The sequence below is a fragment of the Vulpes lagopus genome, chromosome 11 (assembly GCF_018345385.1).
Source record: "Vulpes lagopus strain Blue_001 chromosome 11, ASM1834538v1, whole genome shotgun sequence".
Lineage (NCBI taxonomy): Eukaryota > Metazoa > Chordata > Mammalia > Carnivora > Canidae > Vulpes > Vulpes lagopus.
In genome coordinates, this window is record NC_054834.1 from 84,334,173 (window position 1) to 84,359,196 (window position 25,024).

General features: G+C 48.1%; 2 protein-coding genes across 13 annotated transcripts in view; one reads left to right on the forward strand and one right to left on the reverse strand.

Annotated features, from left to right (window-relative positions):
* Positions 1-18,019, forward strand: part of TANC1 (tetratricopeptide repeat, ankyrin repeat and coiled-coil containing 1) — a 229,345-nt gene extending 211,326 nt beyond the window's left edge. For all 7 annotated transcript variants that reach the window (XM_041721675.1, XM_041721670.1, XM_041721674.1 and 4 more), the window contains 8 exons: positions 3,142-3,275; positions 5,265-5,388; positions 5,708-5,883; positions 8,628-8,760; positions 9,956-10,047; positions 12,028-12,174; positions 12,707-12,807; positions 13,269-18,019. In XM_041721675.1, coding sequence (XP_041577609.1) covers positions 3,142-3,275; positions 5,265-5,388; positions 5,708-5,883; positions 8,628-8,760; positions 9,956-10,047; positions 12,028-12,174; positions 12,707-12,807; positions 13,269-14,400 — 2,039 coding nt within the window. In that variant the 3' untranslated portion in view covers positions 14,401-18,019. The remainder of the gene's footprint in view (positions 1-3,141; positions 3,276-5,264; positions 5,389-5,707; positions 5,884-8,627; positions 8,761-9,955; positions 10,048-12,027; positions 12,175-12,706; positions 12,808-13,268) is intronic.
* Positions 18,020-18,120: 101 nt separating this feature from the next.
* The window catches only part of WDSUB1 (WD repeat, sterile alpha motif and U-box domain containing 1), a 49,689-nt gene continuing 42,785 nt past the window's right edge, over positions 18,121-25,024 (reverse strand). For all 6 annotated transcript variants that reach the window (XM_041721683.1, XM_041721678.1, XM_041721681.1 and 3 more), the window contains one exon: positions 18,121-18,517. In XM_041721683.1, coding sequence (XP_041577617.1) covers positions 18,360-18,517 — 158 coding nt within the window. In that variant the 3' untranslated portion in view covers positions 18,121-18,359. The remainder of the gene's footprint in view (positions 18,518-25,024) is intronic.

Here is a 25,024-nt window from a genome sequence, read left to right on the forward strand (position 1 = left end):
GCGAGTGAACGAAATTGTCCCCAATTTGAGTCCTAGAAAGTGCCATGTGTTCACATTGATTTTAGAGTCTCTGTCTCATGCCAGGTCTTTTTTTACCTTCATCTCCAGATTCCATTGGCCAGAGGACAGGCACTGCCTCCTGCCAGGGCGCCCACTGCCCCTGCCTCCCTTCCGCCCCTTTTCTCCTAGCGAGCCTCGCTAGAGTCTGGGGTCAGCTCGGAGGTCAGCCGTCCCAGCGGCAGAGCTGGCATTCCTGAGCCGCGTCTTGCCCGATGATCAAGTGTGTGGCTGACTGTGGAACAGTCGTGCTTGTTTCTGAATACTGTGGCCTCGGGTCTGCGGCTGCTGGAGCCTGAGGTGCCCTCTGGCCTCGGGTTTTGAGCTAGGAGGGCAAAAATCCCCCCTCTGGGTAGAAGAAGGCACCCAGGTGCTGTCGGGCTGCGGCGCTGGGAGACGGGAGCGCCTCGCTAGGCCTTGGTGTGCGGGAGAGGACTGCGTGTGGCCCTCCCGCAGCCGCTGCTGGGTGCGCTCTCCTCTCAGAGGGAAGTTGCTCCCCGGAGGCGCGCTCGTGCGGGAACCCAGCCCCGAGCCAGGCCCGCCCGGCGGCGCTCTCCTCTGCTGCCCAGCCGCTCCGCTGCGGCCTTCCCGGGCGCCTGCGCCTCCGTCGAGCGCACGGCCCCAGTTTTCGTGCCAGGCTGTCCTTTCCCATGTGCTGCGCTGCCGAGAGTCGCCGAGCTGCACCGACACCGTGGAGCTGTTTGGCAAACGGGAGCTCGTGGAGTGTCCGCGTCGGACCCATCAGCCACCCGGGCGCTGGTCTGTCCCTCAAAGGGCGTCCTGCGTGGCGGCTGGTCGTGTGCCTGGCTGCCCCGTGTGTGCGGGTCCCCTCCTTTGTTTGTCCTCCAGTCGCTGCGGGCCCCTGAGGTGGGGGGGTGACCCCTACCTGGAGGAGGGTGGCAGAGGAGCAGCAGTGGGGGGGGGACAGCCTGGCACATTTGCTCACGGTCCTGCCACCTTCCTCACTTTCCCGGCCCAGGCCGTCCCTGGGCCCGAGGCGGAGGTGACGGAACTGCGTCCCCGGCACCGGCACCGTGTGAGGGGCGCTCCTTGTGAGGGGGCTCCTCAGCCACGCGTCAGGCTCACGTTCTTGTGCTTGGGTGGCTCCTGGGGGTTGAGCTGTGGCCCGGCCGGCTGTCCGCGGTGGGTCTGAGGGGGACGCGGGGACGGGAGTGCGCGTGGAAGGCCGGGCCTGTGAGCCCTGGGCTCCCCCGGGCTCCCCCGGGCTCCCCTGGGCCTGAGGCCCCGGAGGCGCCGCGGGCGCTGTCTTGCGCTCTGGCCGCTCTGGCCGCGGCGCCCTGCCTCCCTGTGTGCTTTGCCTCTTCAGACTGTGCCAAGGCGGGACGGCGGTGCCTCGTGTTGCCGCGTGTCACTTGTCCCTATGCTCGGCGCCCCGCTGCTGGGGTGGCGTGACCTGTAGACGCAGGCCCTGGCGACGGCCGCGGCTGCTCTGAATGCACCTCGGGGACCAGAGGGCGCCCAGCGGCGTGGGGGTGCGCCCATCGCTCCGTCACCTGGGTCACCTGGGGCCTCTTCGCGGCGTTTGCACTTTGCCTCCTGTGAGGGCCTAGTCCTGCGTTTCCCCCATTTTCATGCCGAGGTGTCCTCCTGACTAGTAGCAGCACCGGTCTATTCTGGGAGCTGGAAGTCTGAGGCTGCATTTAAAAACAAAATTGGGGGAAAAAAAATAAAAACAAAATTGGGGACTCCTGGTGGCTCAGCGGCTGAGTGTCTCCCTCCGGCTCAGGTCCTGCTCCCGGGATCGAGTCCCGCATCGGGCTCCCTGCATGGAGCCTGCTTCTCCCTCTGCCTGGGCCTCTGCCCCTCCCTGTGTCTCTCATGAATAAATCAATACAATCTTTAAAAAACAGACTTGTCCCAGGTGGGCAGCAGGAACAGAGCTACAGCATCACTCTCGCTCCCTCCCTCCTCATCAGTATCGTACATGCTCCTTCCTGTGGTGTCACCGTCCCACCAGAGCCCCTTCCTGTCCTTTTCTCCACTGAAGCTTGTCATCCTGGCCTGGGATTGTCCCCAAAATGTATGACTGTCCTTTCTCCTGGATGATGACACAGTGGCATATAGCAGAGGACCCCCTTGTAACTCAACCCCTCTTTCCACCAGCCCCATCAAGCATCATGACCTGAGGGTGGGGAGGCACAGTCATTGATGTGAGGGCCTCGTGAGAACCTTTTCGAGTATTCTCTTTCCTTCCATGCTGTTTTTGTTTTATCCTCGGCTGACTTCCCCAGAACCTGCTGCTACCAGCGGGCCACTCACTGCTCAGAGTCTCACTGGGCTGTTCCCCTGAGCACTCAAGAACCCCTACAATCTGATCCACTTTTCTTGCTTTCTTGACATTCTTAATTCAGAATCTTGACTGGTTACAGAGATTCCAAACTCGATAAGGACAGGAATGATTTGATATGCCCTTGACTCCGTCAGCAATTGCTAGATCTTGTTGATTGAAATTTATGCCTTTAAGGGAGGAGGCTGCACTGGATCATAATTCTGATCGATGCATGTGTGTTGAGCTATATTCTGGTTCTCTTACCATGGGGAGAAAACAACCAAAACAAAATAAAACAATAAACAAAAATATAGTAGCTCCTGAATCTATTGGGCTTGGCAGGCATGGCTCACGTCTGCTCACCTGCTTTACCTGGTGTAGCCAGACTGTGTGGGGATCCGTTACCAGGGTGGTGCGCACACCTGCTTGCCGGATGGCTGCTGGCTGGCTGTGCAGCGCTCACCTGGACTGCGAACCACACCCGGGCCTAGGTTCTCCTCCCCGTGAGTGTATCGCTGCTTGGGCTGCCTCCCGCCGTGGCGGCTGCGTTCCAAGCATGGATGTTCCGGGGAGAAGCACAAGTTGCCCGTCTCAGGACTTGGCCCAGATGCTGGCATGTCGTCATTTTCTTGTGTGTTCTATTGGTCAAAGCCGTCACAGAGCCTAGGCGGATTCAGAGAGGTGGGAGAGGATGCACAGCCGCCTCCCTGTCCGTGGGAGGATCATGTGAGAATTTGTGGCCACCGTTAGCCACCCCACACTAACGGACTCCCCTCCCTGTGGCCTTCCCCTAGCCCTGACGGCCGCTGCCGGAAGAGGCAAGCTGGAGGTGTGCGAGCTGCTGCTGGAGCACGGAGCCGCTGTATCCCGGACCAACAGGAGAGGGGTCCCACCTCTGTTCTGTGCAGCACGCCAGGGGCATTGGCAGGTACTGGGTGTGCCCCGGAAGGCCTCGGAAACGATGGGTGGGATAGAGTTCACTATTGCCCATCTGCCCTGGGGCCAGTGCGGCTCCTCTGAGCCCTGGCTTTTCCTTGTACTTGGCTTCTGCTTGTGCCGTCAGTTCTCCATAACCACAAACGTCTGACAGGCAAGCACAGCCTGCCGTTGTAGGCTGGTAACTGGGAGCAAGGCTGGGGGCCGGCGGAGGCCGAGACCTGCTTCCTTGTACCCAGCGAGGGAAGTGGAGCGGGCGGGCCCTGTCATGGTAACAGAAGACTTGCTGTGACACACCTGTTGTCGTGATTGTGTGACCCATTTGTCCAACGTACTGGGAGGAAGAGTGTGTCTGTTGTGCTCTCTAGAAAAGGAAACCTTGGGGACACCTTGGTGGTACAATTGCTTAGGTGTCCATTGGGTTTCAGCTTAGGTCATGATCTCAAGGTCATGGGATTTGAGCCTCATGTTGGGTTCTGTGCTTGAGACTCTCACCCCCGCCCTCTGCCCCTCCCCCACTGCCCTCATGTGTACATGACACTCCTCCCTCAAATAAATCTTAGAAAAAAGAAAACATTTTCTCTCTTCTCCAACCCTGTGATTCAGGCAGGTTTGTTTGTTTCTTTCTTTCTCTCCTTCTAGACATGTTTATTAGAGCGCAGCATGAGAGGCAGAGGGGGACAGAGACTCTCAAGCAGACTCCCTGCTGCGTGCAGAGCCCAATGTGTGGCTTGATCCCAGGACACTGAGATCACAACCTGAGCCAAAATCAAGAGTCGGATGCTTAACCGACTGAGCCACCCAGGCGCCCCATCTGGCTGGTTTCTTTTACTAGGGAGTTACCTGTTGTTGCCTTAATTCAAGGGAGCAGGGGATCCTTGAGACTTCAGGCATTCATTCATTTTGTGAACAGTGGCCATGGACTCTACGCCATGCCTGGCATCAGGTTCCACACAAGCTACAAACAAAAAACAGATCTTACCACATCTATCATAGGAAGAATTTTCTAGACCCAATTTTACATCATGGAATCATGTGACTTCCTTTTGCTAGTCCCATTGTTAGGAGCTACAAGCGCTCACCACCAAGATTTTGGCTTTTCAGTTCCATTTCCATGAGCTTGGTTTCTGCCATCTGCTCCCTGTGACCCTCACACCGTATGATGCCCTCGCTAATCCTCTCTCCTGGTCTCAATATTCCTAAGTCATGGCGAGGTTTGGAAAGCTTTTGTCAGTGTATCAAGAACAAGAAAGCAATGGGAATATGCCACCTTTAGTTGTTGAGGCCACGTACCAAACACCGCGCCAGAGGGCTGGATACTGTGGCCCACCCCCTACATAAAGCCCCTCACACTGGGAAGGTGGTCGTATGAGGTGCCTCTCTGGCTCTTTGGTTTTGTTTGCCAGCCTTTTCACCGTGCGCTGGTTGAAGGCACAGTTCTGAGGCTGGGAATCTCTTCCAGGAAGCTTTGCTAAAAACTGCCTGCTGTGAAGGTCAAGCCATCCACTAAGCCCGAAGCTTAGAAAAGCAGATTGCTTGGGGGTGTGGGGTGGGTGAATGCTTTCCTGCAGCCTGTGCCTCCTACGGGGTGTAGCTGCTACACCGCCACGGGGCCCGTGACCTCTGTCCCCTCCTTGCCTTCTGCTCACTTATCCCATATGCCCCGTTGTGGCTGTCTGGTCACTGCCTGATCGTGCTTAGGATCTCCCCTTTCCGTGCCCGGTTATGCCTTGTGTGTGTGTGTGTTTTATAGGTATAGTAATGAATTGGGCAGGTCAGAAAAAGAATATATATTTGCAAGAAGATTCTATTCAAAGGAATACAATGGAAAGATTTCACAAGCCCTACAAATCCCACAACTCAGGCATTTGAAGAAGAGAATCCTTTGCTGCTTTTAGGTGTAGAAAAATCTGCCCTTGGTATAGAGAGCACAAGATCTGAAATGGAGCAGAGAGATTGTAATTCCAAGTGTTTCTTTCAGATCGTTAGATTGCTTTTGGACCGCGGCTGTGATGTGAGCCTAAGTGACAAGCAGGGCCGGACGCCCCTCATGGTGGCCGCTTGTGAAGGACACTTGAGCACCGTGGAATTCCTCCTTTCCAAAGGTAGCAGCATGGGAGCCCCTGCAGAGGTTTCTTTCAGATGGACAAAGCCAAGAGCTTTGCCAGACCCATGACCGTACTTTTTGATTCGAGTTTGAAAAGTCCCTTTGTTAGTCATTTTCTGATTTACAGGCAAGTACCAGAATAGGTTGTGAGTGTACATACCCATTACTCAGCGTCAACAGTGATGATCGCTTTGCCAGCCCCTGAGTTCCTAGGCTTGCTTGCCGCGGGTCCACACAGGGATTGGCGGATGTGAATCTGTTTGCTTCTGGGCTTTGTCTCACCGACTTCATGTTCTGTGAACCGGCTGTTTTTTCAGGTGCTGCCCTTTCTTCTCTGGACAAAGAAGGTCTTTCGGCCTTAAGCTGGGCTTGTCTGAAAGGTCACAGAGCGGTGGTCCGATTTCTGGTTGAGGAGGGAGCCGAGATAGACCAGACAGACAAGAACGGCCGCACACCCTTGGACCTGGCCGCCTTCTACGGTGACGCAGAGACCGTAGGTACCCGCGGGTGGTCGCACTGTCCACCTGCGCGCCGGGCCTGTGCCACAGAGAAAGTCGGGGGTCCAACCATTCCCGGGGGTGTGTGAGGCCGTGTCTGAGTGTGGTCAGTGTGTATGAGCATGCTGTGTTGTAGCTTTCATTTTTTTCTCTTATTGTGTGGCATGCAGTCTGTTCTAGAACTTTAGTATGAAGATTTTAATAGACTCTCAAAACCTTCAAGATACACGATTACAGACTGTGTCTACAGCAGATCCATAATTGACTATGTATACACACATGCATATATAGTTTTATTTTCTTCTAGGAACCCATATAAATAGGATTCCTGTACAGAGCATTTAAAAATCGCTTTTTCCATGTATATAGGAAATTACTAGTGAAATAATTATCTGGCTTGTTTTTAAATGGATGTGGCATTGTCTAGAAATAATATAAAATGCCCAGGGCACTATGTTTATCTCTTTGCCACATGCCCGAGTCTGAGATAAGAAGGGGCAAAACGTGAATAAGCTAAGAACCACAAAATGTCTTTCCGTGCAGAAACCATGCCTTTGTCGGGTTCCATGTCCCAGGCTCCAAGCAGGTGTTAAAGGAATGTTCGACTCCTTGAGAGTTACCATTTTTGAAGAATTAAATATGTTTCATGTGCAGATTAGCCAGGGAAGACAGATCCTGCATTGCTGGAAGCCGGGGAACTTGGAGCAGAAGTTGTCCTCACCCTGCACGTCTGAGCCTTGATGCTTTTAGAAGGCAGTGATGTTGGGTTTAAATGGTCTCAATTTCCTGGATGGTGTAAATTGTACTTAACTTCATGTCGATTTTCAAAAACAGCCGTGTAACTAAACCTCACATATCTATACTTTTATTTTTCAGCATATATTACCTTACCAGGTCCTAGTGTATCTGCATTAGGGAACAGGGAAGGAGCTTGGCATTCTAGTGTAATTTAAAAAAAAAAAAAAAAAAACACACATAAAATTTACCAACTTAACCATTTCTAAGAGTTCAATAGTGTTAGTATACTTCAATGTCCACACTTTGTCCTGTAAAACTGAAACTCTGTACCCATTAAAGAAGGCCTCATTTCTCTCCTCCTCCAGTCCCTGGGAGCCACCATATAGGTGGAGTCCTAGAGTATTTGTCCTTTAGTGACTGGTTCATTTCACTTAGCTTAATGTCCACAAGGTTCATCCCTGTTGTAGCATGGTCTGGGATTTCCTTTCTTTTTGAGGCTGAAGAATATTCCATTGTAAGTGTATGTCACATTGTGTTAATCATTTCATCTGTCAGTGAACATTTGGGTTGCTCCCAGCTCTGTTATGAATAGTGCACTTACGAACATGGGCACACAGATATCTTCAAGATCCTGAAAATTCTTCAGAATCTATTTGTATTGTTTTGGGTATGTACCCATAAGTGGGATGGCTGGATCAAACGATAGTTCTGTTTTTAATTTTTTTGAGGAACCTACATATTGTGTCTAGAGCGGTCACACCATTTTACATTCCCATCAACAATGTACAAGGGTTCCTGTTCCTTCACATCCTCTCCAACACTTTATCTTTCTTTCTTTTCCTTTCTTTCTTTTCCTTTTCTTTCTTTCTTTCTTTCTTTCTTTCTTTCTTTCTTTCTTTCTTTCTTTCTTTCTTTCTTTCTTTCTTTCTTTCTTCTCTTTCTTTCTTTCTTTCTCTCTCTCTCTCTCTCTCTCTCTCTCTCTCTCTCTCCCCCTCCCTCCCTCCCTCCCTCCCTCCCTTCCTTCCTTCCTTTCTCCTTTCTTTTTCTTTTTTTTTCCTTCCTTCCTTTTGATAGCAGCCATCTTAATGGTAGGAGGTGATATCTTGTAGGTTTCATTTGCATTTCCCTGATGATTAGTGATGTTGGACATCTTCTCATATGTTTGTTGGCCATTTATGTCATCTTTTGAGAAATGTCTTCACATCCTTTGCCTGCTTTAAAATTGAGCTATTTGGGTTTTTTATTGAGTTGTAGAAACTCTTTATATATTATGGATATTAATCCCTCTAGTGGCATTTTGAACACCTGGTGGACTAACAGATTCACATGAAAATCTAAGCTGGCTAGAGACTTCTTTTCTAGTGAATAGAACAATTTGAGTAGCCAAAGTGTTTTTTTTTTTCCTCTGTGTTCTGTATGTCCAAGTGACTGCTTTCATACTACATCAAATCAGTCTATGTACCATGGTCTCGAATCTTGCCTCTTTACATACCCAATAATTGAGGGTCTTTCCTAAGCCTTAAAGTGAGTTATAATTGGATTTATCTGATCTCAAGCTGCAAGCTTCTCCAGCTTGCTGTACCCAGGCAGTGTGGATCTGAGTGTTTCTGAAGTGCCCATTGCTGTAGCCTGCCAGCTCATTGAAGCTGTTGCAGAAGTCTGCCTCCTAAGTAATTGGAGACGAAAAGATGATTGTGGCATCTCTGTGGCCCGGGAAGTGGATGTGCATGTACTCATCTGTGGTATATGGATGCATGTACCTAACATGTCTATCCCTGGGAATGTTCACCCGCCTTCCTCATGCTAATAGAGTGGGTTTTAGCGACAGATTGCAGCTCCTCTGTTTCTTGTCAGCTTTATTTCACATTAGGATCCTTAATGGCCAGAGGTGTAGAGGATCTCAGTAAAGCTAAGACTGCCAGCACCTCCCCAGGATGCAGAGGTGGGTGGGTGTGTGGCACTCTTGCAGCGACCCCTCAGGGCTCTGTCTCTCCCACCACAGGTCCTGTATCTGGTTGAGAAGGGAGCCGTGATCGAGCACGTGGACCACAGCGGCATGCGCCCCTTGGACAGAGCCATCGGTTGTCGAAACACATCTGTAGTGGTTACACTGCTGAGAAAAGGAGCCAAATTAGGTCAGTAAATACCCCGTTTAGGCAGCAGGACGGGGGTTTACCCTCAGATTCTAAAGTATGTCGGGGACCGTTAGAGACTTACCTGCTCCTAGATTAAGAAGTAAGATGTCAGGTGCTTAGAGATTGTGTTTTTTCCCTCCTCTGTAAGGCTCATTTGATCACAGTTGTCCAAAATGCTTAAGTGGTTCATAACATTATCACTGCAGTGTGGGTAGAAAGCAGCAGCCAGTGTTGAAGGACAGTCTAGAATTGTAGGGCATTAGGAGTGGCCGGGAGCAGGGCAGGGGGCCGTGCCGTTCATCTCTTGCAGGGGTCGGGGGGCAGGTATCATGGTTAAGAATTTGGGTGGCTCTGCTGAGCAGCTGAGTGTGGGAACCACTGTCCCGGAGTCGTCCCAGTCGGGCGGGTAGGGCACTGGCAGCCCCAGCAGTTCTGTGGAGGAAAGGCCACGGGATTTACTGGAAACAGGATGGGGGTCACTTGAGGACCGTGATGGGGCAGGAGGTACTGTTGTGTGTGGGGAGCCCCTTCTGTGTGTTTGGTCAGAATTGACCCCCCCCACTCAGAATGTGTGGGTACAGAGCAACCGGAAGAGGGCTCTCGGCAGGTAGTGATCACCCCGGCATATGTTACACAGGGGGAAACCAAGGCACAGCTGGGGTGGATAGTTTCCCGAGGGTGCTAAGGCTCGGCAGAGTCCGTGTTCGAGGCGGAGCAGGTGGCTCCCGATGCTGCTCTTTTGAAGCAGCATCTCAGCCGCGCTCAGGAGTGGGCTGTGAGCTGTAGGGACGCGGGCCTGGTGCGGGGGGGATGGGCCAGAGCCCGCCTGAGAACACCCTCCACTCCCCAGCCCCAGGGTTCCCGCAGGAAGCCGAGGAGATTGCCGGGAAGCTGGGTTTAACTGAGGGGGGTGGGCATGGCTGCTCCGATGCCTCGGTTCCCAGCGCACGTCGCACTGGAGTCGCAGGTGTGTCCGGTCCAGCCTCCCTCCCAGGCGCTTGATTCAGCGTGAGGCAGATTTGAAGAGAGACCAGCTCCCTGGGGGCCACTCCGTCCCCTCCACTTCACTGTTGTCTGGAGGCTGCAGGACACACTGTGCCACCATCGGTGACCGTCGCTGCACTCGGGCTCAGAAGCTGCGACCTCCTTCCCGCTGGAGCGCCGCCGCGCCCCTGAATGCATCTTTGTTTTGCAGGAAATGCCGCCTGGGCGATGGCTACTTCCAAGCCTGACATTCTGATTATACTTTTACAGAAATTGATGGAGGAAGGAAACATGATGTACAAAGTAAGTGGTCCCCCCCCCCCCGCCCGCCCCCGGACTGCCCCAAGAGCAGTCCCTCGGCCTGGCGGGGGCCAGACCGACCGTCGCCGGGCTCGGGGAGGCGCTCCGTGGGGGCCGCTACTTCTGCGGCTGTGACTGAGGCAGCAGCCCTGGTGTGAGGCAGAGCGGCCTCGGGCACGAGAGCCTTTGTGCACCGGGTCGTAGACACACGGGAAAGGGACGCTCAGGAGACGTTTCAGGAAAAAAGAATCGTTAAGTCTCCTACGACTATTAGTTTTAACATCCTTTAGCGTCTGCAATTTGGAACAGTTTCCAGAGCTTTCTTTACTTAAGATGACCAAGGAATATATAATACTCACTCAGGAGACTGACTTTTTTTCACCATTTTCTCTTAGAAATGGAAATATGTGGGTGCCTGGGTGGCTCCGTTGGTTAAGCATCTGCCTTCAGCTCAGGTCATGATCCCCAGGTCCTGGGATAGACCCCACGTTGGGCTCCCTGCTCAGTGGCAAGCCTGCCTCTCCCTCTCCCTCTCCCTCTCCCGCTCCCCCTGCTTGTGGTTTCACTCTCTCTTTCTCTTACTCTCTCAGATAAAATCTTAAAAAAGAAGAAGAAATGGAAATAAATTTAAAGACTAACAAATTAATTTGAAACTAAAAATTTTAAAGTTAAAAGTGAAATTTCCAAAATAAGACCTTATAGCTCAGAGGTCAGCAGACTTTTCCTGTAAAAGGCCGGACAGCAGACATGTTAGGCTTTGCCATGTGGTCTCTGTCACAGCTCCCTCGCTTTGCTGCGGGGGCATGAAAGCAACCACAGGTGACACATGAACGAATGGATGTGGCCGTGTCCCAGTCAGACTGCATTGTACAAACGGGTGGCAGGCCAGGGTTGGCGGGAAGCTGTAGTTCACTCACTCCTGGTTTAGGGAGATGCTCAGGCCATTAATGTGTGAATCACTGTTCTTTCCAGGTCTGTGATGAGACAGTCAGGTGTTTTGAAAACAAAACACAAAACCTGCATTATGACCACTTTAATTAATCCTTTCACAGGAGGCTGTTGCACAGGCTACATTTAGTTTTTTCCTTTTCTTTTTTTAATAATAACAAATAAGTAGGCATCCAACACAACCCAGCAGGGTTTCTGGCTCAGAATCCTTTTGAAATTGAGTTCAGAGTGTGTGTTGTTGTGTCTTTGAAGTGGTTTTAATATGAATTTTGGTAGGCAATTATGTTAGAAATACCAGGCCATTTTCAACAGACTTCATACCTGCTGTGCCATGGAACTGACTGAGCAAATGGATTTCTTTAGCCTTGAAAATGACGTGTAGTGCTGTTCGATTTTTAAAGCCTGTACTTTAGTTCCTCTTCAAAGAAAAATTATGATTCTACAGCGAGCTCTAGGTTTCTCCACAAGACCGTACTTGCCTTGAGAACCGTATCATTTCTTCATCTGATTTCTAGTACACTTAGCATTAAAGCATCAGTAGGAGACGGGTCATTTCTGAAATGGTTTTCAAAAATATATTAACAGGGACACTGTGTGACTCAGATCAGCCGTCGACTCTTGATTTTGGCTCAGGTCATGATCTCAGGGTCTGGAGATGGGCTGGAGTTGGGCTCCGTGCTGGGCGTGGAGCCTGCTTAAAATTCTCTCTCCCTTTCTCCTCATCCCCACTGCTCCTGTGCACTCTTTCTCTTTCTCTCAAAAAATAAATAAATAAATAAATAAATAAATAAATAAATAAATAAATAAATACAGGGTAATCTGTTGTATTAATAGTTATCAATTTGGCAACATATGGGCTGCTTCCTAGAAAACCTGTGTTCCTTCCCGAGCCCAAGGCCAGAAGCCGCAAGGACAGTGAGCCTGTGCTGGGCAGCTGGGGACCCGCGTGCCCTGGTGGCCGTGGTGGCCCTGGGGGAGCCTGTTCCTCCTGGAACATCAGGAAAAGGCTCAATTTCTTTGCTTTCTGGTTCCTAGAAAGGGAAGATGAAAGAGGCGGCCCAGAGGTACCAGTACGCCTTAAGGAAGTTTCCTCGAGAAGGATTCGGAGAGGACATGCGACCGTTCAATGAACTCAGAGTTTCTCTCTATCTCAACTTGTCTCGCTGCCGGAGAAAAACAAACGTAAGTTCTGAGCCGCGGCCTAGGCCAGCCCGCCCCGGTCCCGGGGCTCCCGGGGCATCTGTGGGCACATCCTCTGGACACGGCCTGCGGGGAGCCGCTTCTCTCGGGGGTGGGCGGGGGACCGCTGCCAGGACGCGGCTCCCGAGGCGCTGGGACATGCGCTGGGGGGCCGGTCCCCGCCTAGGCCGGGCCGAGCAGAAGGCCAGGGCGCCCGGGCTGAGCACGCGCCCTCCCGTCCGCCTGGCGTGGGGTGTGTTTGCTCAGAGGCGGTGCCCGCAACCGGCTAATCGACGAGCCGGTAACCGTAACTAGTGGACTGGATTCAGTACTTCCTCCTCCTGCGGCCCCGGCCCGCCCCGCCCCGCCGCGACCACCGGCCCTTGCCGTGCCCCCGCCCTGAGCCGTCAGTTTCCGTTTCTCTCCTGGATTCTTCTCAAGACACTGTTAGGGTTTAGCTGCCTCCTGACCGGGGAACGAGGTTTGAGGGTGCCCCTCCGTGCGGGCCCTGACCCGTGTTTATTGTCCACGCTAGGACTTCGGCATGGCCGAAGAATTTGCTTCCAAGGCCCTCGAGCTGAAGCCGCAGTCCTACGAAGCCTTCTACGCCAGGGCGAGGGCCAAGAGAAACAGCAGGTAGGTCGGGGTGGGCCGCGCCCGCGAGGCCTCTGCCCTGTGCGGCGTCGGGGTCGGGTTGGCCTCGGGTGGGCTTCCGGTTGACCTCGGGTTGACCTCGGGTTGGCTTCGGGTTGACCTCGGGTTGGCCGCGGGGCTCGCGGGCTCCCCAGCGGCCTCCGGCGCCTCCCGGGCCTCCCATCCCGGGATACTGAATCCCTTGATACTGAATCGGAGCTTCCGCGGGCCGGGCCTGGACGTCGTCAGCAACGGCTGCGCTGGCTTCGGTCGCGGCGTCCCGGGAGCGGCGCCCGCCCCGCGCTCCGGGGTCCATCCGTGCCCGCGGACCCGGCGGCCCAACGTTGGAGCGGGCGGCGGGGGGCCGCGAGGGTGCCGGCCCCGCCGCTCCCGGGCGGGAAGCGCGCCCACCGGGGCGCCGCGGGGCCGGGGCGGCGAGTGACCGCGTCTCCTCTGCCCCGAAGGCAGTTCGCGGCGGCGCTGGCGGACCTGCGGGAGGCCGGGAGGCTGTGCCCCGCCAACCAGGAGGTGCGGCGGCTGCTGGCGCGCGTGGAGGAGGAGTGCAGGCAGCTGCACCGGGGCCCGCAGCACAGGCCGCAGGGCGCGCCCGCCGCTGCCCCCGGGTCGGACGAGGACGAGGCCGAGGACGAGGCGGCCGGCGGGCCCGCGGCCCTGGACCTGGAGGACGCGGACGCGGAGGCCGCGTGGGCCCCGGGGGCGGCCCCGCCCTTGGCACCCAGGCCCCAGGCGCCGCCCCGCGGCCCGTCGCCCTACATCCGGAACCTGCAGGAGGGGCTGCAGCGCAGGGTCAGGCCCGCGTCCCCGCGCGGCCGGCAGGGAGGCGGGCGGGCCCCGCGGGAGGCCGTGGCGCCGCCGGGGCTGGTGCCGCCGGCCGCCCGCCAGGCGCAGATCGTCAGGACCGGGCCGCACGCGGGCGCCAGGGCGCAGGCGGGCACACACCTCGCTCCCGCCGGCAGCGGCCCAGCCCACGGCCCCGCGGGGGCTGCCGAGCGGCTCCTGCCGCCCGCGCCCGCCGCCCCGGGGAGCCACGCGGCCTCGGCCGCCAGCTCGGGCTCCTCCGGCTCTCCGTCCGGCAGCGTCAAGATGTGCGGCTCCACCAGCAGCTTGGCCTCGGGCGGCGGCCTCCCCGACGGCCCCGAGGCCCGGGCCCGAGAGCCTGCGGCCGGCCCCCCGCCGCCCGCGCCCGCGCCCCCGCCCGCCGAGCCCCGGCCGCGCAGCACGCCGTTCATGGGCGTCACGGACAAGACGGCGCGGTCGCAGCCCCAGGGCCACCCCGCGCCGCGCGCCCGGGCCCTGCCCGACGGGCTCCTGGCGCTCGCGGCCTCCGCCGCCGGCCTGCAGGCCCTGAGCGCCGGCCCCCCGGGCGGCGGCGTCCGCGGCTTGGCGCAGGGCCGGGAGCCGGAGGAGCAGCCCCGCCCGGGGCCGGCGCGCCGCGCGGACAGCCGGGCCCCCAAGGCGGCCCCAGCCCCGTGCCAGGAAGGCGCCTGCGCGCAGCCACGCGTCGGCAGCGAGCCCCGCAGGAGCCACCTCCCCTCGGCGAAGCCGAAGCGGCCGTTCATAGAGTCCAACGTGTGAGCCGGGCCGCGGCGCTCCCGCTCCCGCTCGCCGTGGCGGCGCAAAGGTCTTCACGAGAGAAACGACCTCAGCGTGGTTTTTTTTTTCTTTTTTCTTTTTCCCCTGGGGGTGGGGTGGTGGTGGACCAGATGTCCTGGGTCTATTTAAAATGTGGAATAAAATTTCTCTGACAAATAGTCACCGTGAGTAATGCCGAGTAGAATTAAAAGCTGTCGTCAGCCGCGCCCGTGGAGCTGGACACTTGAGACCACCGAAGAGACATGAGCTCCCGCTTCTCTCTCCCGAGCTGGTTTGGTCCCGCCCCCCGTCCCTCGCCCCCCGCCCCCCCAGCCTTTGCCGTGCGGTAGGAGCCTGATACTCCCTAGAGGACCGGCCTCACTCCTGGCGCGGCCTCCGGATGATGGACCTTGGAGCAGATGGAACTTCCAAGTCTCCGTTCCATTGAGTCAAATCCCAGTTTTTATATACAAATATATAAAAGTTTCTAGCTGAATGTGTGACTGTAAAGTTATATAGGTGATTTTTTTTTCCGTTTTTGTTTTTGTTTTGTTTTAGCAAAAGAGGAGGACATCCAAATACTGTTCCCTTTGTAGTAGTTTCCCTAAGAGGATTAAACGTTTGGTTCCATGTTATGGTTCTTCTCAAAAATATTTTTATAGCGCCTTTTTTGGAACTATATTCCCACTTCATGGTGTTTTTAATGTTTGGAAACAGTGTAAGTAAGCCATTTGGAATCATGACTGACGGTCAGGTTGGATCTAGGCTAAACACTAGGAACGCCGCATTCTCTCGGGTATGTAAATAAGCTCTCAGCTGGTTCCCACACTGCTTTTACCAGGTGTCGCACTCCTGGAACAAGCGTTCCAGGGTCCTTTAAGGACAGTATTTGATTTGGACAGTTAAGGTATGGTTGGTTGTTGCTTTTGTTTCATTACACAATCATTACTTTATAGTCACGTGTTGTACATATTAAATAGCCAACTTGTATTCAGACTTTGTAAATATGACTCTTTCAAATACTTAATCATAAAAAAAAGCTCATGTATTTGCATGTTCTTTGTAAGCTTCATTCATGCTGGTTATTGCACTGAACGATGTATTATTATGGCATGTTAACAGTATACCAGTAACAGCACTTTATCTCGTTTATATGAACACCTTTGAGGTGCTACTTAAGTCCAAGCTGATGTATTATTCATCTGTAAAGATAAGGTACAGGAATGAACCTTGGTTTAAAGGTATTTTTATATGAAAATGGTGTGCTATTGGAGGATGTTAAAATGCTAAATTGAGAGAGGTGGGAGTATAGTTGTTTTATATGTTGGGATGTGAAATTTATTTTCTAGAATTGGGGAGAAGGAAGTTCTATATTTACAGAATGTTTTAAAAACGAATATAAGCATCATCATGGTTTTGTACGAATAGGAAATCTGGTGTCATTCTTCAACCTTTTTTTCTGAGTGTGTACAGCGTACTTTGTACAGCTTTATCTTTTTTTTTTTTTTTTTAGGCTTTCTGTGAGTTTTGCTATAAGTACTATGGCTTATTTATTCATTGTTTTCTTTAATATTTGTGAAAGTCTTACTCTTTTGTTATGTAGTTTTGTTTCTGCACAACTACTGTACTTTTCCATATGGAATAAAGAATATTAATAGAGTTTGTTTTGTATTAAATGAAACAACGGATAGAGACTGTCCTGATGACAGCAATCTGCCTTCGCTTACTCCTGGGTGATCTTGTTACCCTAAAGAAAATAGTGAAAAGTCTATTTTTATAGTAATATCAGACACATGTTTAACTTCATTTGATAATTTCAGAAAAAGTGTGAAGCTTCGAGATACCCCAGAACATTCAATGGTTAGCATTAGTCCTTTGTGCCTGAAACAGAATTCCTGTTCCAGAAATCTTGGGGTCTGTTTTTCCTGGAAACAGGTACCTTCAGTAGTATAACTCTTTAAAACACTTTGGCAATTCACCGAGCACTGTGTTGATTATAAACGTTCTTCACATTTGTATGGTCTTTCAGTTAAAAGGGTGCATACATTATACCCACATATCCGTCTCAGAGTAGTGGGAATGCAAGTGAACATCAGACTGGGCTGTACTGTGATAAAACCCTGATGTGGAATCTTGAGTCAGGATATCCCCTAAGACTCCTGCAGGATCCTGTCTGGGGATGGCTGTAAGGCTGACGAAAGTGTCTGCAGTCCTCCTTTAAAGCCATATATTAAACTTAGGGGTTAAAAACAAAAACAGGTGGGAGGGAAAAGTGTTAAAGATATTTGGTCACTACCCCGGAAAGAAGTGAAGTCTTTTTGGGAAGCTACTGGTCAGTCAGTCCTGAGGATGGGGCTGTGGGCAGGTGAGCACTGCTCCCATGTAGTCCTCAGTGAACGGCTCGGCCTCAGGGGTGCAGTACAGAGGCCTTGTGCGGCCCCTTCCTGTGGGCGGTTTTGGATTTGGTTTGTTTGCTTGTATGTCTGGGGAGGAGGAGTTGTCTGGTTTTGGATTTGCATTCATAAACGGAAGCATTTCACTTGAGTAAACTATTGGCATCTTAGTTTTCAACCATTTTAACAAGAAACTATGGTGAAATGAAAAAGCCGCCGTTTACACATTTAAAAGATAACCAATCTTTTATTGTGTTTTCTATCAGTGTTAATGATTTTTAGTAATTTTGATGTAAAAAAACCAATCCACCTCCTTTGGAAAATAAGTCTATCAAAAAAAAATATATGGAGGGCTTTTTGTTAAGATTATGTTAACATACTTTCTCTGTGGAACACAATAGAAAAACACCTAGGACCTGTTCCTAGCCTTCTTTTTGTCTTCACCTTTGAATGTAAGAAGCTTGGGTGGTATGAAAAAAAATCCTCTTGTAGAAAAATCACAGGATTGTAACTCCCAACTGGGACACAAAGGAAATAAAATTCAGTAATCCATTAGGATGGTGGAAATTTTACAAAGCAACTGTAAAGAAAAGCCATTTGAGATTTTTGTGGTAGTTGGCTTTCCACAATTCTGTGACATAGAGCAAATTAATTATAAATCTGTAAAATATAGAAACAGACCAAATTATACATAATCACATCACTTTTTCCCTCTCATTTCTGAATTTTTGAACAGCTTAGATGAGGCTTTTGAGCCCTGACTGCTCTTACAGTTGAGTTCCTTCTAACATGCCTTCCTACTCATGCCTTCCATTCTGGGACACAGGTTAGGGCAGGTACGTAAAGTCAATGCCACCTCAACACCTCAACTTTGTGACCTTGAAGTTTTCTGCAAGGGAATGCTTATCAGGGTGTTGTATTAAAAGCCAGCCTATTGTGTACAAACGTATAGTTACCCTAGCTTAGAATGTTGTATGATAACTTCTAAACTCTAAAAGGAGGCTTGTTTGCTACCTTATTTCAACAAAGTCAACTTGACATAATTTATTCCATCTAACTTTATACACAGGTTTGGACTATAGGGAAAAATCGTTACCACCTTGCAAATTGAGAATCCAACAAAACTGCTCATTAAACATTTCAAATGATTTTTTCAATTTAGTCATAAACAATACTACAGCTATTCGGTTACAAATTCCCTTTGAAAGAATTCCAAAGAGTTACCAAATTAATGACCATTAACTAGGATTTCAATGTTATGTTCAGATTAATCATTAGTTGTAATGAAAATATGACCTATATCTAGCAAGAATAAATTTGAGCACTGCAATTTTATGTCAAAGTGAAACTTTATTTCTCTACAGGTTAAAATTTCTTTCACTAATACAAAAAGGCTATTGTAGTAAAACCAGAAAAGTCAGGTATGTTATTTGGTCCATATGATTTGAAGAAAGTTTTTAATAGGTAACTAAATTCATGTTTCTCCTGTCTTGCTTTTAATATCTGATTACCATTTACCTTTAAATCATTCAGAGGAGCTCACTGAAGAATATAAACAATATAAACAGTTTATTTTTGATGGGTCTCTAGCCAGCGGCTGATGGCCATTTTTAGAGTCCTGTTTGGTGTAAGTACCATTGAGGGAAGAATGAGATTCGTCATGGGACTTGTACGTTTCTTTTTGCTGATCCAGTTTTCCATTGCTTCCTTTTCATATGAATAGCCATCTAAAAGAAAACCACACAAATTATTTGCAGTGTAGAATAGGGAGGCTGGGATTACTAAAATGAGTGGAGTATACCAACTCCACTGCCAAGGCCTGTATTGTGGTTTCCGTGGTAGTGCTGTATCCCTACTCCTAAAATACTGCTGCCATAACATCCTCTGTTCTGCCCTCTAAGATCCATGGAGACTGCACAAATTACCCGGAACAGTGTCCGTGTTTTACTGTGCTCCAAATTCAGATGTAGCAGAAAGGAAAACAGGAAAAGAGCCAGCTAGAGAGGAGAGTGGTCGTGAGATAAACTGCCTTATTAGAGCTGTTAGCTACATGTGGACAGCATATGGCTAAAGATAAAAGGGCCTTAGCAAAACTCCCTGACCTACTGAAAACCCAGGGAAACGGATACCAAGAGATTAGAGAGCTCATCCCATGACGGACTTGATGGTAAAGGGATTTATGATTTAAAAAATTCTCTGGGCCGTTCATACATGTTTGTGCAAAATTCTTTGCCTTTGCACATACTTTTTTTTTACTCTTAGCTTGTTCTCTTTAAACTGAAAATCTTAGTTCCTGATTATATTTACACATTTGCTTTAACTTACAATGCACACAACAGTTTCAAACTAACAATGTCCTTATATCACTAACATAGGACCATCAAAGAAATAGAAGATTTCTTTCTGGCTCTTTGTGTCACCAAGAATAGATCCACTAGGATTTTCTAACTGAAATACTGTATTTGAAAATCACTTGTGGGGGGAAAATTCTTCCATTTGGTTAGGTCACCAATTTGACATACAATTGTTTTCATTTGCTTCCCTTTTTTATCCTCTCAATTTTTAGATTAATGTTTTACAGAGTTAAATCATGCAAAACCAAAGTGATTTCAAAGTAAAAAATGTAAAAGGGTACATTCGGAGGAGTCCCTCCTATCTCCAACACCTGTTCCCCCCCATCCCATACAGGTAACTGTGCAGAGTTTTGTTTGTCCTTCTGTGTCTTCTTGAAAATATAAGCCCGTAGGTGTGTACACACTGTGCACGTACATTCTCACATAGGAACTCGCATCCTGTACACTGTTTTGTACCCACCTTAACTAGATCCCTTACCTTTTTATTCCGCCCCTCCCAGCCCCACCCCTGCCGCCCGAGTCCAATGCCTGGCTGTATAGACGGCTACCTCGGTGGCTTCCAGACTTCGCCTCTTACAAATAGTGTTGCTCTTATTTTGGGGGTCGATTCCAGAAGTAGGACTGCTGCGTTGAAGAGTACATAATGTTGCTAGATAAGCCAATACTTCCGTAGGAATCCTACCATTTTAACTCCTGTTTAGCTCTGTGGAGGAGTGTTGTTTTTTTTCCCTCAAGAGCTTCAAGAGAACACGTTGTTAAACTGGATTTTTCACCAGTCTCTCATGAACAGTGCTATGTCAGGTAACTTTATTTTTTCTTTTTGTATGTTTAAGAGCCATTTGCTTTTCTTTTTCCTGTGAACTGTTAATGTTTTTGGCCCCTTTTAATTTAGGAAGTTCCATCCTTTTAAGACATTGAAATATAATTGACATGCTCGTTTCAAATGTACAACATAATTCTTCACTATATTGTGAAATGATCACAATAGGTCTCAGAAAGTTCCATCTTCACACATAATTACGAATTTTTCCTTTTTGTTGTGATGGGAGACTTGTAAGAATTCTGTTAGGAGCAGAGTGGACAGGGAGGTACAGGCTTCCGGTTCAGGAACGAATAAGTCACAGGAGGAAAGGGACAGCACAGGGAATAGTCACTGGTACTCTAACAGCGCTACCTGGACACGGGGCAGCTGCATTTTGTTGAGTCACTGTGTTGTGTGCTTCAAACTTTGTCAACTAGATTTCAAATTAAAAAAAAAATTTTATTTATTTATACAGGCAGAGGGAGAAGCAGGCTCCATGCAGGGAGTCCAATGTGGGACTTCACCCTGGGCTGAAGGCAGGTGCTCAACCGCTGAGCCACCCAGGGATCCCCTCAAATTTTTAAATTTTTAAATTTTATTTATTTGTTCAAGAGAGACACAGAGGCAGAGACACAGGCAGAGGGAGAAGCAGTCACCGTGCTGTACGCTATATCTCTAGGACTAATTGTAGAACTGGAAGTTTTTATCTATTAACTTATCTACTAACTTTATCTATTAACTATCTACTACCTTCACACTTTGGCCCATTCCCCACCCCCTGCCTCTGGCAACCAGCAGTCTGTTCTCTGTATCCATGAGTTGAGTGTATGGTCTTAGATTCCACGTGTAAGTGAGATCATAGGGTATTTATCTTTCTCTGACTTAATTTACCTAGCACAATGCCCTCAGGGTCTATCCACGGTGGCACGAATGGCAGGATTCCTTTTTTTTTTTTTTTTTTTTTATTCATGAGAGACGCAGAGAGAGGCAGAGACACAGGCAGAGGGAGAAGCAGGCTCCCCATGGGGAGCCCGGTAGGGGACTCGACTAGGATCCCAGGATCACACCCTGAGCAAAGGCAGATGCTCAAGGGCTGAGCCACCCAGGCGTCCCTGGATTTCCATTTTTATGGCTGAATCATATTCCGTTGTGCACATACACATTTTCTTTATATGTTCGTCCATTGATGGACACTTGGGTTATTTATATGTCTTGGCTATTATAAATACTGGCAATGAATGTGGGGGTACAGGTATCTTTTCAAGTTGTTAGTGATTTTGCTTCCTTTGAATACCCATCCAGAAATGGAATTGCTGGATCACAAGGTAGTTCTATTTTTAATTTTTTGGAGGAATCTCCATATTTTAGTGGTTGCACCATTTTACATTCCTACAAAACACTGCGTAAAGGTTCCTTTTTCTCCATATTGTCACCAACATTTATTTGCTTTTTGATAACCATTTCTAAGTTATGAGGTGACCTCTCATTGTGGTTTTATGGTCCCCTGATGATTAGTAATGTTGTTCATCTTTTCGCATACTTGTGCATCTGTATGTCATCTGTGGAAAAATGTACATTCAGATCCTCTCCATCCTTTTTTTCCCTACTAAATAATAGGAGTTCTTTATATATTTGGAACATTAACCCTTATCAGATATGTGATTTGCAAATATTCTCTCCCATTTCATAGGCTGCCTTTTCAATTTGCTGATGGTTTCTTTTGCCATGCAGAAGCTTTTTAGTTTGATGTAGTCCCACTTATTTTTGCTTTTGTTGTTTTGCTTTTACTGTTATATCAAAAAACTCATTATCAAGACAGATGTCAAGGGGCTTATCACCTATGTTTTCTTCTGGGAGTTTTTTGGTTTCATGTCTTTACATGTCTGTAACCTGTTCTGAGTTAATTTTTGTATATGGTGTGAAACAGTGGTCCCATTTCATGTTTTTGCATATTGGCTGTTGTATATTCCAAGCACCATTTACTGAAGAGGCTGTCCTCTCCCCATTGTATATTCCTGGTTCCCTTGTTGTAGATTAATTGGTCATATTCTATGTGTGGGTTTATTTCTGGGCTCTATGTTCTGTTTGTCTATGTTACCTGTTTTTATGCCAAAACCATACTGTTTTGAAACTATACCTTTGTAATACAGTTTGAAATCAGGAATTGTGATGTCTCCAGCTTTTTTTCTTAGGATTGCTCTGGCTATTCAGGGTCTTCTGTGATTCCATACAAATTTTAGTACTGTTTGCTCTATTTTTTGTGAAAAATGCCATTGAGATTTTGACAGATATTGCACTGAATCCAGAGATCGCTTCTGGTAGTATGCATATTTTAACAGTATGCTTTCAATCCATGTCTTTCCACTTCTTTGTGTATTCTTCAGTTTCTTAATGTTTTCTAGTTTTCAATGTACAGGTGTTTTTTTTTTTTTTTTTTACCTCGGTTAAATTTATTCCTATATATTTTATTTTTGATGCAGTTCTCAATAATTTCTCTGAGAGCTTGTTTCTAGTATAAAGAAGGCAATAAATTTCTGTGTATATATTTTGTATCCTGCAGCTTTACTGAATTTGTTGACTAGTTTTAACAGTTTTCTTGTGGAGTCTATAGTTTTCCATATATAAAAACATGTCATCTGCAAATAGAGATAGTTTTACTTCTTCCTTTCCAACTTGGATGCCTTTTACTTTTTTTTTTTTTTTTTCCTAACTTCTCTGGCTAGGACATCCAATACTATGTTGCGTAAAAGTGGTAGAATGGGCTCTCTTATCTTGTTCCTGATCTTAGTGGAAAAGATAGCAGCTTTTCACTGCTAACATTGATGTTAGCGGCAGGCTGGTCATATACAGTCTTTTATTATGTTGAGGTACGTTACCTCTATACCCGTTTTGTTGAGAGCTTTTATCATAAACAGATGTTGAATTTTGTCAAAGGCTTTTTGTACATCAATTGAGATAGGATTTATCCTTCATTTTGTTAATGTGTATCATATTGATTTACAGAAGTTGAGCCATCCCTGGAATAAGTCCCACTTGATCACTGTGTGTAATCCTTTTAATATATTGAATTTGATTTGCTAAAATTGAGGAATTTTACATCTATGTTCATTAGGGATATTGGTCCATAATTTTCTTGTAGCGTCCTTGTCTGTGTTGTATCAAAAAACTTTTATTATCAGGGTGATGCTGCCCTAGTAAAATGAGTTTGGAAGTTCTCCTCTTTTTGTAAGTTTGAGGATTGGTATTTCTTGAATATTTTTTATATCTTTGGAAAAAAAAAACACTTCATCAGTTTTTCACATATTTCTCTTGGATTTTGAATCTAGGTTAGGAAGTGTCCTTATTTCCAGATTATCAAGGAATTTATTTACATTTTCTTCTGGGACTTTTTTTATGTTTATATCTCTAATTCATTTGAAATTTAGATGTGCAGTTTAAGATAAAGCCAGTCTTATCCTTTTCTGTATGGCTAGTTGTGAGAACACCACTTCTTAAAATAATTTATTGTTATCACGGACTTAACATATGCCATTTTTATCATTCACTAAATTTTCAAGTGCACGTGGTTCAATTTCTAGATTTAGAAAGATATATATTTTCCAGTGTTCTGTCTATGCATGTGCCAATCCCATTCTGTGTTATTTTTATTTTTTTATTTTTTTATTTTTTTTATTTTTAAAAGTTTTTTTTTTTTTTTTAATTTTATTTATGATAGTCATACAGAGAGAAAGAGAGAGAGGCAGAGACACAGGCAGAGGGAGAAGCAGGCTCCATGCACCGGGAGCCTGATGTGGGATTCGATCCCAGGTCTCCAGGATCGCGCCCTGGGCCAAAGGCAGGCGCCAAACCGCTGCGCCACCCAGGGATCCCGCCATTCTGTGTTATTTTTAAATGCTTAAAACATGCTCTGATATCTGATAGGACTATTGACACTCCTCTTTATTTTCTAGGTTACTTGTGTGGTCTTTCCAATGGAACCTATTCATCATCTTCTGTATCACTAGGGAAAAAAATCTAATAGTGATACCTTGATGGCATGTAGCTTCCTATCATCATGGTATGCTTTCCATTTGTTCCAAGTTTACTTTGTAGGGAAGTTTTATAATTTTCATCAGGACTATCTGATATATTAAGTCCTCTGTTGTACATTCTTTTTTAAACTGAAGTTGGCATATGGTGTTTCATATGGTTTGGTAAGTCTGTATACTGCTGTGCTCACACACATAGCATAATATACAGTGCTATTACAGTATTCTTAACTGTATTCCTTATGCTGTATCTTTTATCCCCTGACTTATTCTATAAGTGGATGACTATCTACTGCTCCCTTTCACCTATTTTGCCCATTCCCCTACCACCCTCCCTTCTGACAATCATCAGCTGTATTTATGGGTCTGTTTCTGTTTTTTTTTTTTTTTAATTCCACATATAAGTCAATCATATGGTATTTGTCCTTCTCTGTCTGACTTCATTTAGCATAATACTCTCTCGGTCCCATGTTGTGGTAATGTTATACCTTTTAATTGCTTTTGTTTACATATATACTTATACACACATAAAGGCTATTGATTCCTCTTTAATCTGACTAAATGCTAATGAGACTTATTAAGCTGTTGTCTCTCAGCTCCAAACTCATGCATGATAGGGAGGACTCTGCATGCTGAAGCCAGTATAATGCAAACCACATTTCTGCTTTGCCAGTCGGCTCCTTGTCAGATTTTGCGATTGGAACCTCTATAGGAAGACAACAGAGTGAAGTACCTGGCCATGGCCCTTCATCTGGCAGCAGTAGTTGGTTATACTCTCCAGATATTTTGCTTGCATCATTGTAGGTACTGCCCAAATAGGTCTTATCCTTCTCCTTTTAGAGGCACCAGCTGGGTATCTACCCCTTCTTAAAGGCCTGAATTCTGGTTCTGGGAGACCTATGTGAGGTTCTGATAACCTCAACTTCCTTTTGTTCTCTAGATTCTGAGGGATGGTAGATACTTTCTGCAGATTCTGTTATTGCCGTTTTCTTTTGAGCTACAGTTCACATAAAATCCACCCTTTTTAGTATGAAATTCAGTGATTCTTAG